General features: G+C 44.5%; 1 protein-coding gene across 4 annotated transcripts in view; it reads left to right on the plus strand.

The window, feature by feature from the left end:
• Window positions 1-11,352, plus strand: part of USP28 (ubiquitin specific peptidase 28) — a 159,067-nt gene extending 147,715 nt beyond the window's left edge. For all 4 annotated transcript variants that reach the window (XM_082273384.1, XM_082273386.1, XM_082273385.1 and 1 more), the window contains one exon: window positions 10,816-11,352. In XM_082273384.1, coding sequence (XP_082129510.1) covers window positions 10,816-10,991 — 176 coding nt within the window. In that variant the 3' untranslated portion in view covers window positions 10,992-11,352. The remainder of the gene's footprint in view (window positions 1-10,815) is intronic.
• The last annotated feature ends 2,590 nt before the right edge of the window (window positions 11,353-13,942 follow it).

Consider the following 13,942-nt stretch of genomic DNA (forward strand, 5'->3'; position numbering starts at 1 on the left):
TTGCGAGTTAAAAGTCTCGCTTGGACGCCAGGAACCAGAGAGTCGAGGTGTCCGGAGTGGTCCACAACCCCCCACCCCGGTGGAGAGGGTATTGTGAAGAGAGGGTGCCTGTCGGTTTGGTATGGTGAGTAAACGTTCCCTTTTTTCCTCGTTATGAGGCAGTATGAATTATGGGCCCCTCCATACATGGTCAGTATATATCTGATACTAAAAGTCCCCCTTGTAAATACAGTATGTGTTTGGTGGGAAGTGGACTTGGTTTGAGAGCTAACCCTCTACCCAGCAGACTGTAGCATTACAGCAGACATAGGAGGTATAAACCTACCTTAATTGTAGTGTACCTCCTGCAGATCGATAAACCGCCACTTAGCAGAGATGCAGGTGGATGTGCTGGGAAAAACGATTTCGGTGGTCCGCCGCCATTTTGCCGTAGACCGGGTGCATGTATGTCCTCAGGTCACGCCGGCCGCCATGTTTTTGGAGTCTATTGTCTCCTGTATGGGGGCAGCCATGTTTGATGAGCCCAGCTACCTCGTGGAGAGCTGGGAACGCCGGAAGGCGTACACAGGGGGCGGAGCCACGTCCTTCTACCCGGGAAAACGAACACAGCTCTTTCCAGTCTGTAAAAGACAGACGCTGACTGCAGTTGGTTGGAAACTTCTCTGCATCGGGTGGTGAGCCTTGGGGGTCCCTCTTTCTCTGTGGGGATCGAGAAGCAGGTACTCTGAGGGGCGCTATTGCGCTAGGGGGAGACACATAAAAAAAAAAAAAAAGAGGTATTTTTTTGATTTAAAAAAAAAAAGTTTTTTGGTTTTTCTGGCAGAGGTGTCCTGAATTAACATGGACCCTGCCACTCATGTATCTCCACCGGATCCCCTCGAGGTGTCTGCAGGATCCTCCAGCACCCCACTGACGGTTGAATCATTGTCAGCTATTATGGAAACTTTTGTGTCCCGGGTGGAAGTGGCTTGTCAGGGACAGGGCGCAAGAAAGCGACCCCCGCCTAACCCCTTATTATCTGAAACTTCGGATTCAGACTCTGAGCCTATTTCTGCAGTTGCAGGTACTTCATCTGGGATTGGTGTCTCGGGTACTGTCTCTTCAGACAGTGAGGAGGATGTTTCGGCATCAGCCATAGCCCGAGAGGAAGCGTTGGTAAACGCACTCATTGTATCTGTTCAAGAGACCTTAAGATTACAGGGTATTCCGTCGGAAATAGCTGAAACTGAAATCCCTTTTGGGACTAAAAAACGCATGAAAGTGGCGAAGGTTTTTCCATTGCCCAAATGTTTTGGCAATCCAATCAAAGAAGAATGGAGTCTGCCAAAACGCACCTCTGCTATTTCTAAACGCATTAACAGGCGTTATCCGTTTGAGGAAACCCTCATTAAGAAATGGACAGAACCACCTGTGGTGGATTCACCAATTGCTAGATTGAATAAAGCCATGGTTATTCCTTTAGAAGACGCCCCGTCTTTTAAAGATCCAGTGGATCGCAAGATAGAAGCTATGTCTCGCACCATGTTTTCCTTGATTGGATCAGCTTTCAGACCAATAATTGCTATTGGTCTGGTTTCGCAGACTGTAACTGAATGGACCAAGTGGTTACGCCGGGACTTAGAAGAGGTCCCTCAGGCGGTATCAGATTTGTTGGAACAAATGATACAGGGGTTACAGTTTGTGTGTGATGCGGCGTTAGACGCCACTCCATTATTGGCGCGAGCATCAGTTTCAGCAGTGGTTCTCAGGCGTACACTGTGGCTAAAAGGTTGGTTAGCCGACCAAGGTTCCAAAAAAGCATTAGCTAATATCCCCTTTTTAGGAGAGCGTCTATTTGGAGCCAACTTAGATGAGATCATTAAGGATCTCACGGGTGGAAAGAGCACCTTTTTACCGCAAAATGTTAAGGGTAAAGGAACTCGTCAAAGACGAGGGCCTTCTTTCTCTGCTCACAAAAAGTTTTTTCGTCCCGCGGGTGAAAAAATTAAGTCCTCCAAAGCTCCTTCAGGAGGCTTCAGGGGACGTTGGTCGGGCAAGCAAAAGCCCGCCCCCTCCAGACCTGAAGATAAATCGTCCAAAGCCTGAAGGTGCGCCCCCACCCATAATTGGGGTGGGGGGACGTCTTCGCCGGTTCCCGGATCCATGGCTTTCCAGAATCCCGGACAAGTGGGTTTGCGAAGTCATAAAGTCAGGGTACAAGATCGAGTTTCGATCTCTCCCACCGGCGCGATTCTTCCCTTCCAATATCCGACTATCCCCGGATCGTTTAGAAGATCTGCGGAGAGCAGTCACGGATTTACTACAACAAGAAGTGGTAGTCCACGTTCCTTGGACAGAACGTTTTCAAGGGTTTTTTTCAAACCTATTTACAATACCCAGGAAAGAGGGCAAAGTGCGTCCAATTCTGGGCTTAAGGGCACTCAATTCCTTTCTCAACATAAGGAAATTCAAGATGGAATCCATTCGCACAGTAGCAGCCTTCCTGCATCCAGGGGATGTCCTAGCGTCCATAGACATCAAGGACGCCTATCTTCACATTCCCATTTTCGCAGGACATCAGCGGTTTCTACGCTTTTCCGTAGAAGAGAACCACTATCAGTTTGTGGCGTTACCTTTCGGTCTCGCCACGGCTCCTCGGGTCTTCACGAAGGTGTTGGCCCCAATGTTGGCACTACTGCGCCAAAGAGGCATATCGATTCTAGGTTACCTAGACGATCTCCTGCTTCATGCAGAGTCTCCTCAGACCCTGCTACAAAACATAGAAATTACTATAATTTCTTTACAGGAATTCGGGTGGCTGGTGAACCAGCAAAAGTCATTTCTGGTTCCCACCCAGAGGCTCGAATATCTGGGTCTAATTCTAGACACAGTCAGGTCAAGAGTTTTCCTTCCGGTAGGGAAACTCCGGAAGATTCAATCAGCAGTCCAGTTGTTACTATCCAACAGCTGGTCTTCTCTTCGAACTTGCATGAGGGTTCTGGGTTTGATGGTGGCTTCCTTCGAAGCAGTCCCATTTGCCCAGTCCCATACCCGAATTCTTCAGCAAGAGATTCTTCTCAGATGAAACCGGAATCCCTGGACAATCGGATCCGATTGAGCAAACAGACCAGAGAGTCTCTGGTCTGGTGGCTTCGGTCTCCGATGCTCAGCCAGGGAAAGTCATTTCTGCCAATATATTGGACGATAGTGACCACGGATGCCAGTCTATCCGGATGGGGAGGAATTCTCGGTCAGTTATCTGTCCAGGGACTTTGGTCCCTGGAAGAATCCAGGTTGCCGATGTATTGGAACTGAGAGCGATCAAACTTTGTCTGATTCACTGGACCGAGCAGCTCCAGGGTAGCCCGGTTCGGATCCAGTCGGACAACGCCACGGCCGTGGCTTATGTCAATCACCAGGGGGGCACCAAGAGTGTCCGAGCGGCCAAAGAAGTGGCTTGCATTCTTCGCTGGGCGGAACGATTTGTTCCAGCTATCTCTGCGGTGTTCATTCCGGGGGTGGAGAGTTGGCAGGCAGATTATCTCAGCCGTCAGACTCTGGATCAAGGGGAATGGTCCCTCCATCCAGAAGTTTTCCACCAGTTGTGCCTACGGTGGGGCACCCCGGATGTGGATCTATTGGCATCACGATTCAACAGGAAAGTACAGAGATTCGTGGCTCGCTCCCGCGATCCTCTAGCAGAGACCGCAGACGCACTGATCGCCCCGTGGGGGCAATACCAGCTAATGTATGCCTTCCCTCCTCTCGGGTTACTGCCAAGACTTCTTCGCAGGATAGAGGAGGAAGGAATTCCAGTAATCCTGGTAGCTCCGGACTGGCCTCGCCGAGCTTGGTACGCCGACGTGGTCAGACTGGTGGCGGACGTCCCGTGGAGACTTCCTCTCAGGGAGGACCTACTGTCTCAGGGACCGATCTTCCATCCTGCTTTACGATCGCTGGCTTTAACAGCCTGGCTATTGAGACCCAGGTGCTGAAGGACAAGGGATTGTCAGCTTCAGTTATTCCTACTCTAGTTAAAGCAAGGAAAGCGACTTCCAGAAAGATTTATCATCGTACATGGAAGTCCTACATTGCATGGTGTGAACCTCTGGGGTTCCGTCCACGGTCTTATTCGGTTAGCCGAATATTAGCTTTTCTGCAACAAGGGGTTGAGCAGAAACTGGCCTTGAGCACTATCAAGGGTCAGGTCTCCGCATTAGCTATCTTCTTTCAGAAGCCTTTGGCTACTCATTCCTTGGTGCGGAATTTCATCCAGGGGGTGCGACATCTGGCTCCGCCAGTGCGCGCGCCGTTACCACCCTGGGATCTTAATTTAGTATTGTTGGTTCTTCAGAAACCTCCCTTTGAAGATATTAGGGAGATTCCTCTACCTACGTTGTCCCAGAAGGTGGCCTTCTTGGTGGCTATCACTTCTGCACGCAGGGTGTCAGAACTGGCCGCCTTATCTTGTCGTTCCCCATATCTGGTGGTTCATAGAGATAAGGTGGTTCTTCGTCCGAATCTAGCCTTCCTACCAAAAGTGGTTTCAGAATTTCATCTGAATGAAGAAATTGTATTACCTTCCCTGTGTCCTAAGCCCAGTCATCCTCGGGAGTTTGCTTTACACTCCTTGGATGTGGTCCGGGCGATCAGGGTATACTTGAAAACGACAGACTCGTTTCGCAAGACTGATTCACTTTTTGTGATCCCGGATGGACCCAAAAAGGGGTTGCCTGCATCTGCCGCGACCATTTCCAAATGGATCAGACAGACGGTGGTACAGGCTTATTCTATTAAGGGTCGGGAGCCCCCGTTCCCTGTTAAGGCGCACTCCACTCGGGCACTTAGTGCGTCATGGGCCTTTCGCCATCAGGCGTCAGTGGTCCAGGTGTGCAAGGCGGCTACCTGGTCGTCGGTGCATACCTTTACAAAACATTATAAAGTTGATGTAATGGCATCGTCTGATGCCTCGTTTGGCCGCAAGGTTTTGCAGGCCGCCATTTAAGGAGACCAGTGGTCTGCCTCGAGGGTTTTTTCCGTTGGAAATTTTCATTTGAGTCTCATTCTTTGTTTATAATGAGCCTTTAAAACTTCTAGTTTGGCACCGGTTGGGCCTTCTAGATTGGATTTTGATTTCGGTCAATCCCACCCCTCATTTGTGGCACTGCTTCTGGATGTCCCAGTTCTTGTGAATCAAGAAGACTACGTCTGTCAATGAGCGACAGAGAAAATCGGATTTTTGTAAGATCTTACCGTAAAATCCTTTTCTCTTAGCTCATTGACAAACGTAGTACCCGCCCCTCTATCATTGAGTTGGGTTGGGTTAAATTCTCTGTTGCTGCTTTGTGACAGAACTGATGCCTTGTAGCAGAGAGAGGGAGGATATACCCTCAGGGACTGCCCCTAAGGTGGAGCCAGAACGTTTTTTCTTTCTGCCTAGTCCTGCTCCTGCGGAGACAACATAACCCAGTTCTTGTGAATCAAGAAGACTACGTCTGTCAATGAGCTAAGAGAAAAGGATTTTACGGTAAGATCTTACAAAAACCGTATTTATAGAGGAGGTTCCATCCAGAGTCAGGGAAGCCCCATCCCAGTACACAAAAGATTTGCCCCTCTACAGAATTATCAAGATAATGGGGGGGGGGGGGATCATTTTTTAGAGAATCAGAGGACGCCCTGGAGGGGACTTCCCCCACAGCCTTCTAGCCCTTGGTTGGGGCCCCCTCCACAGACACCCAAGTGGGGCACAACATGGAGGTCCTATGAGATACGAACAAAACCAGAGAAAAAGAAAAGACAGAGAGGAAGTAGAGGAGGGAGAAGAATCCAAAAGGCAAAGGCCCCAATAGGCACAGGAATATATAATCTGAGTGGGGTTCCCCTCACAGAAGAGGAAAATCGGATTTTCACCCACGTAGGCCACAGACTGTTGGAGATAACCTCCAACCCTAGGAGATCCCTGGGCATAATTGGCTTATCAATACCATGTCAGTGATATTGATTTAAAGAAGCTGTGCAATATAAAGGAAAACCTGAAAACATGGCCCATTGGGGGTACTTGAGGACTGAGGTTAAGAACAGAGGCGTAACTAGAACTTTCAGGGCCCCGGTGCAAGAAACCATAAAGGGCCCCCCTGACCCATGGCCGGGGCCCTTCTCTTCAGGCCTGGGGCTCTTCCCACTGATCCTGGGGCCCTTTAATCTTGTTGCGGGCCCTTTATTACGGTCCCACAGCGGGCCCCCTTCCTGCCATCTTGGGGCCTCCCCACGGTGGTGGAATGCCAGGGCCCGGTCGCAAGTGTGGCCTTTGCGATCCTGGAAGTTCACCCACTGGTGTCAGTAGTTTTGATTTTTTGGTATTTTAATTGTATTATTTTTTATCATTTTATTTTATTTTTTTTCCAGTGTCGCTGACTATGACTCTGTCCATTCAGAAAAGGAAGGAGCTGGTAAATTACATATTTACCGACCCCTTCCAGGTTCTCTATTGTGACCCATCCTCTGCAGCAGCTGGCAGGAGAGGGAAGGGAGCACAGTGGAGGAAAAAGGAGGACATTGATTTCTCTACATGCTGCCCCCGCCGCCCCTCCTATCTAAGTGTACAGGGGAGCCGCATGGGGCCCGGTTGCAATTGCAACCCCTGTAGTTACGCCCCTGGTTAAGAACCACAATTTTAGATAATTTCTTTGTGCCCTTGGGCCAGCTTTGCATCCAGATCTGCTGATTTACTAACACAGACTCAGCCTGACATAGCATGTTCATTCCAAACCGCTGTTTCAGCCTTGTTGTCTATTATGCAGTTACTTTTACAGACTGTGCTATTCCCATGTCTATAAAAGTAACTACATTTCTGGAGAAATTGGGATCCATGGCAGTGATATTGGTTTGCTGTAAAGCCTAAACCAATATCGGCCACCATCAGAGACGAAGGTGGCATCTTATTGTTTCCTAATATGGGATTACTGGACAGGAAGTAAGCAGCATTTTCGATGACTCCCTCCCTGGTCTCTGTTATAAACATTTGTACATCAGCCAGATTCTGAGCATTATTTAATGTTGTGTATGGCGGCCCTTTAAATGTTTAATAACAGGGATGTTTTCAGCATTGCCCTGTACTGTAGTTCTGTACAGATTTGAGTTGTGATTTCTGTCAAACAGCACACGGAATAACAAAGCTGCAGAGACACAACTTTGACCTTTGCTTATTTGACTTTCACGCAGCTTCATCCCCCCCACCATCGCCCCCTTTTTTTTTTGAGCTGCACGAGCAGTTGACGCAGTAATAACCCGTGTCACTTTTAACATCCCTGCATATTTATTGACTGACGGCCCCCACTCCTCTTTTCCTAAGGAAGATTAAAGCATAACGATTTCAGTTTATGGCACATTAGAATACACATTGTCCCTCCAAGCTCGTGCGAAGCGAGATTAATGGGCTGTCAGAAATCTGTCTCTGCCGGCAATGAATTCCAGACATAAGAGTCTCAGGCACGCTGGGTAGGATACAAATTAGCACTGAGCAGTACTTATTAGACAGTGAAGAATTCATATGTATTTTATTGTGGTACGATGCCAGGCACATTCACAGCATCCCTACATGAGACGCACAGGTAGAACAGCATGATTATTGCTTAACAATGAATTTTCTTCACTTCTCATCTTTTAATAGTGATTTGTAAAGCTTTTGTAAGAGCGAACAGCAAGAGCAAAATTACTTATTTGGAAAAATGAAAATGGCTATGAAATGAGAGGTAGTAAATACATTCAGTAACTGCCAGCAACTGGCTATGGATACTATTAAAGCCCAAAGCACTTTTTTTATTTTTTATTTAGGATAGAGTGTGGAAAGATTGGATCTCCAATGGGTTTATATTGTTGCCTATGATTTCTGTATGGAGATTGCCAATGATTTATGTTAAGTCCATGGGACAAGAAATGATGGTAGCTTTAGCTTTTAAACAGGGTCACAAACCGCAAAGAAAAGAGTACCACCTAGCCTGAAGTTTTTGAGCACCTGACCATCACACCTTGATGAACTCTTTTAATATCCCATTTTAGTTACAATGGCAATCATAGATTGCCCTCCCTTGCAGCTGTGACATCTTCTACTTTGAAATGAGTCTGCAGGAATTCAGGTACTGATGGTTGCTTTCAGCCAGCATTCCAGGTAATCCCAAAAGGTGTCCAGTAGGGTTGAGGTTAGGGTTTTGTTAAAGTGGTTGTAAACCCTGTACATGCAATATGAACAAAGCATGTTCCTGTGCTTGTCTCAATCCCGAGCATATCTGTCCACTGCCTCATTCCTCTGCATTCTGTAGGAGTCTCTTCTGATGAGTTTTCCTGACACAAAGAGGAAAAATGCAGACAGGAGGGCACAACCTGTGATCAACAGCCTCCGCTCTGTTGTGTGTAGGGGGGGTCTCCCCCCCCGCACAGTAACTTTTCTGGCAACCCAGTCCTAGTCCGTAGGGCTCAATATTGAGTTGGCCCACCCTTTGCAGCTATAACAGCTTCAAATCTTCTAGGAAGGCTGTCCACAAGGTTTAGGAGTGTGTCTATGGGAATGTTTGACCATTCTTCCAGGAGCGCATTTGTGATTTCAGGCATTAATGTGGACAAGAAGGCCTGGCTTGTAGTCTCTGCTCTAATTCATCCCAGGGGTGTTCTATCGGGTTGAGGTCAGGACTCTGTGCTGGCCAGTCAAGTTCCTCCACCCCAAACTCGGTCATCCATGTCTTTGTGGACCTTGCTTTGTGCCCTGGTGCGCAGTCATATTGGAACAGGAAGGGACCAACCCCAACCTTTCCCGAAAAGTTGGGAGCATGAAATTGTCCAAAATGTCTTTGTATGCTGATGCATTAAGAGTTCCTTTCACTGGAATTAAGGGGCCAAGCCCAACCCGTGAGAAACAGCCCCACACCATAATACTCCCTCCACCAAATGATTTGGACCAGTACACAAACCAAGGTGCCCTTAAAGTTCATGTGCATGTAAAGGCAGGCATATTACTTTATTAATATAGTATATATAGGAAGATTTGTTTCATTTCTATGTATCACCTGAGGCCAGTCACTTCACTGGGGTTCGGTAAGGATTTACAACCACTTTAAGGCCAATCATGTTCCTTCACACCAAACTCGTCCAACCAGGTCTTTATGGAGTTGGCTTTGTACATGGGGAGACAGACATTGTTTTGCTATATAGTCAGGAGTGATTGTCAAGTGTCCATGCATGTTAGGCCATATAGTAGTGTAGCAGGGTTAGGCAGTATTAGAACAATTGTTTTCATTGTCTGTTTTTTGCACTCACTTGCTGGCAGATGTCTCTAGGACAGCAATGAAAACCTGACAGAGAACGAAATACTAAAACATTTTTGGGTAAAGACGAGCTTTAAAGTAAAGTTGAGGTGTGTTTTTTTATTGCATATTTACAATGGTTCAGCCCAAAACAATGGATAACAATCACTGTGAAAGCTACAAATGACTCTAGTAGTCAGCACTTACTACAATGATGGTAGCAATTTAGGTCTTATGCTGAGTGACTGTCCTATGGCATAGTAATCAGAGAGTAGCTCAAATGGTACTGCCCCCTATTTGCAATTTTCTTTTTAGCGAATACAAGGTGTTCGCTGAGTGAACAAAGTGGAGAGACGGGTGATGTCCTTAGCTGAAAACAACTGACATGCAGCAGGCTAATTGAGGGGTACTTTAGTTAACAAATTAACTGTAAGACCTTAAAGTGTATGTAAATTCTCACCTTGTAAAACAACCCATGAAGTTTAAAATAGAAATGAGAGGTAAAACATTTGTGTATAGATGTATCCTTTTTTATGTTATAAACTTTTTGTCTTCAAATATTTTATTAAATCAAAATTAAAAAGTTACAGAGGAAAAAACTGCAAGAAATAAGTTCAGACAACAGTATACAAGGTATACAATATAAGGTATCAAAAAAAAAAAAAAGATTATTGGAGCAATGACGTGTTCAATTTAGGTAATTCTGGCAGTAAAATCACAGTAAAAAACAAGGAGAGAAGAAGGCAGGCCATGGGGGTAGTGCCAGTACTAAAGATTGAGAGATGCAATCTGGAGGATCGTAAGAACCAATTATGAGAGGTAAAAATCCTAGTTTGGGTAACCATATTCAGCCCACGGTAAACTGAATTGGCAAGTAGTATACCAAAGGGAAAGACTGCAGCAGCCCTTAAGACCATAGGAGTGCAAACCTGTCACGCGGCACAAAACTATAATCAACAGGAGGAAAAAATAAAGCCATCCATGTTGCTTACACAAGCGTAAAAAAGAGAGAATTTTCCCAATTTTTATAAGTGATCACATTCTCCGCTCTGTTCTCAGCTGCATAAGAGCTAGGGGAGGAGAAACAGCATCACACTTAACCTCCCAGTGAGAGGCTGTCTGGGGGGGGGGGTTCAGGACAAGTCTGAGCAACGGGGGAGGATTTAACACAAAGGAAACAATACAAGGAGTACGGGATACTTTTTTTTTATACAAGTACATGGTACAGTTGCCACATGTCAGGAATATGAAATGTTGGGTTTAGGTATTTAGGCACTTAAGTTTGAGCAAATAGGCAGAAAATGCTAGGTTGGGCTTTATGGACTTGTTACCATGCATTTCTAATGCATCAAACTGTATGCACAAGAAAAGCTAAATAGTTCAAAAGGAGCCTTCACTGTGCTGTGGTATTGATTAGAAAACTCTGCAAGTATATTGGAAAAAAAGATCTATAAATTAAATTGCTGGGATTAATGATGTGTTTAATAATAGCTTAAATAATACCTTTCCATCTACAAATTGTTACCTCTCTGTTTTACAGAACATTTACAGCTAAAACTCGGCCAGTTCCTTCCAAGACTCTTGGACTGCTCTAGTGAAGATATTTCATTAAAGGAGCCCCCCAAAATCCGACCTCACTCCCCATATGATCTGTGCAATCGTTTCACAGCCATAATGGAGTCCATCCATGGAACTTCAACAGTTAGTGTGAAATAGAACCGATGAGGTCTTCCTTCTTCTAGATCACCAAATATGAACCACTACAGACTGATGGACGAGGTCACCACCTCTGTCCAACACAGCAGAGTTTTAGTATTTCTGTTATTTCAAAGCCATATGAACAACAAGAAGCTACTGATTCCTCATGCAGGTTAATGACTGAAGAGAAGGACACAGGATAAGAAGTTAACACTGGACTCAGAACTGTTTGGACTTGCTTGTGGTTTGTGTAGACGAGTAACCACAAAAAGTACACACTGGAGATGGAATTGTTGGTGTCCAGCTTCGAATGCTCCCTTAGACCCGGAAGGACCTATGTAGTGACAGTTCTTTGTATTGTTTTCTTTGTATTTGATTTTACTTTTTCATTGTGTTGATTTGACTGCAATGAGTTGACTATATTATTTATTGTATTCTTCTGCAGTGTTATACATGCCATCTTTTAAGGAGAACTCAAAGTATTTTTGGTGTATTGGAAATTTCATCATCATGCATTACCCACACTCTCCCTTTAGAAGTTTGTCCATTTGAAATGTGTAGAGATATCTGGAAGCAGAAAGGGCAGGGATTACTGTTGGAAAAAGAAAGCAGTGATGAGATTTACAGCTGGTCTGTGGTGGAGGTGCATTGAATGCAAGCAATGCACATATGGCTATATTGGATATAGGAAACTTCCCACACCCCAGCACCTCAGGCCTAGGGCTGTATTGAACCTGAGCAGCTCCCTATGCCCCTGCACCATTAGTATTATATGGGCAGCTTCCCTCTTTCCCCATACAATGGGCCATACGACTGTATTGGGGCTTGAGCAGCTTTCAGCCCCCCAGAACCATGTTAGTCAAACATGAGCTTCTATGTATTATTGCTGTATTTGAGTGAACTTCCTTTGAGCTGGATTCAGAGGATGTATTTTTACACCTGGAATCTTGTAAGAGATTTGTGAGATTGGCATTTGGCTGTAGACCTCACCCCACTTCACCTAAAATGCCTTATACAGAGTTCTGCTCAAAATCAATAAAGCCATAATTTTACAAATAAAAAGATGGCTGTATAACAGGTGCATTCAGCTATGACATGCAGGAATATCATGGTGTTAAAAATTCGAAGGCAGAGCTTGACAGATTAATGCTCGGGGCCTAGTAATGAGTTTTTGCCTAAAGTTCATACCTTCACGGAGCCTCACTCGTGAGAATCCAAGCAGAGGTCCATACCAGTTCAGTTGCAGTAGCTTTATGGTTCACATGTACCTCTGCTTGAAGTCTTTGAGTGGTACTTGGAGGTGGTTTGTGCTGCAGGTGCATGTTAAAAAAAAAAAAAAAAAAGTTTTTTTAAATTAAATCAAATCCACATCGGTCGTTATCCATAGATCAAGTGTTAAAAAATATCAAGTATCCCTTGTAATATATATTTTTAATAAATCCATACTGACAATCTTGGTATGAACTTTTAGGGTCCATTCACACCACAACTTGTGCGTTGAGCGCAGGTAAACATATGTGCATTAACGTGTGTTAGCATGCAGCAGATTTTTTTTATTATTATTAAATTAAACTTTCACTGACATTTTCAACATTTCTGTGAGGTCACATCCTGCTTGTAGGAGTTTCCTTTGCTGAGTTGAATTCCCTTGCAGAAACTTGTGCATTTCCAAGCAATGTCTCCTCTTACTGGCTTAATCATCACAATGTTCATTGACATTCTAAAAAGATGCAGTTGGCAGAGACGTGGGTTTTGGGTCAATCCACTCTTGACCTAAAGAGAAAAGAAGGGTCAGTTCTGGACTCTGTACCATGACCTCCATTTCCATTGAGAAGTTTTTATTTTTTTTAAATATACCAGGAGGTCACTTGAAAGGTAAGGTGATTATTGTAATTGCTATTGAAGTGTAGCACATCATTCGGTGTTAAGGGGTTTGTGTGTGTGTTGTGTTATTTATTATCTTATATTTTTTCTTGCTTTGACCATCTCCTGGAAATCCTGAATCCTGACCTTTAAATGCAGGACACAAATTACAGGAAAACTTTGTTACCCACTGCGTTTGGTGGTACGTTATATTGTACCTAAGTTTTTGTAATGTGCACCATTTTGTTTTGTTTTTTCTACCTAACCATGGTCTCGGCTAGTTTTTCTTGGTCTCTCTGGTGGAATGACCCTGGGTGTTTTACCAGCAAGCTTGTGGACATATAGCTCCAACATATAATTGCAAGAATGTAATGAAAGGTAAATATTGCTTGATTTTTTTAGAGGTAAGGTGATGATGGCCATGTAAGGTCCGGATAGAACCATTCATGCGTGCGCCATAACTGGATAAACCATGTTCAGTGTTCGCTGTGCCAATGTGTTTTCCAAAAGCTTCCATCCTTTTTTTTTTTTTTTTTTCAATCAGATAATTTTTATTAAAGAAAAAATTGACACTACAACAAGATAGGTACAATAGTCAAAATTCAAACGCATATATATAGACCAGTATAACAACAGATCTATGTACATCCATCAATACATATATATGTGATCATTATTTATCTCTGTACAAAAATACCTTCATCTCGTCACATGCACATACTCTAGTATATATCTATTTTTTCCATTTTAAATCCTAACTAGCTTCCATCCTTACCAATATGGTCCCACAGTATCGTTACTAAAGGGCACTTGCATGAGCTCCTTCACAACCACTGACACTTCAGGTCCATCTCTCTCCTAGAAATCAACTTCACTAAGCAATTGAACAGTGTCATTGTTTGCTAGGAGACAGCTGGACATCAAATCACCTGGCTGGGTTTGAATGTCCAAGAGAACGGACCCATCACAATTCACGTTCCATTTACACAAGTTCAAACCAAACAGTATTCAAATTAAAAAAAAAAAAGAAAAGCTACACCACAGATATTTATTAGGCCAAATGAGCAGTCTAATTGTGGACAAAGGTCTTAATAATAAACTGCTGT

Source organism: Pelophylax lessonae (assembly GCF_965119305.1).
Source record: "Pelophylax lessonae genome assembly, chromosome: 12".
Lineage (NCBI taxonomy): Eukaryota > Metazoa > Chordata > Amphibia > Anura > Ranidae > Pelophylax > Pelophylax lessonae.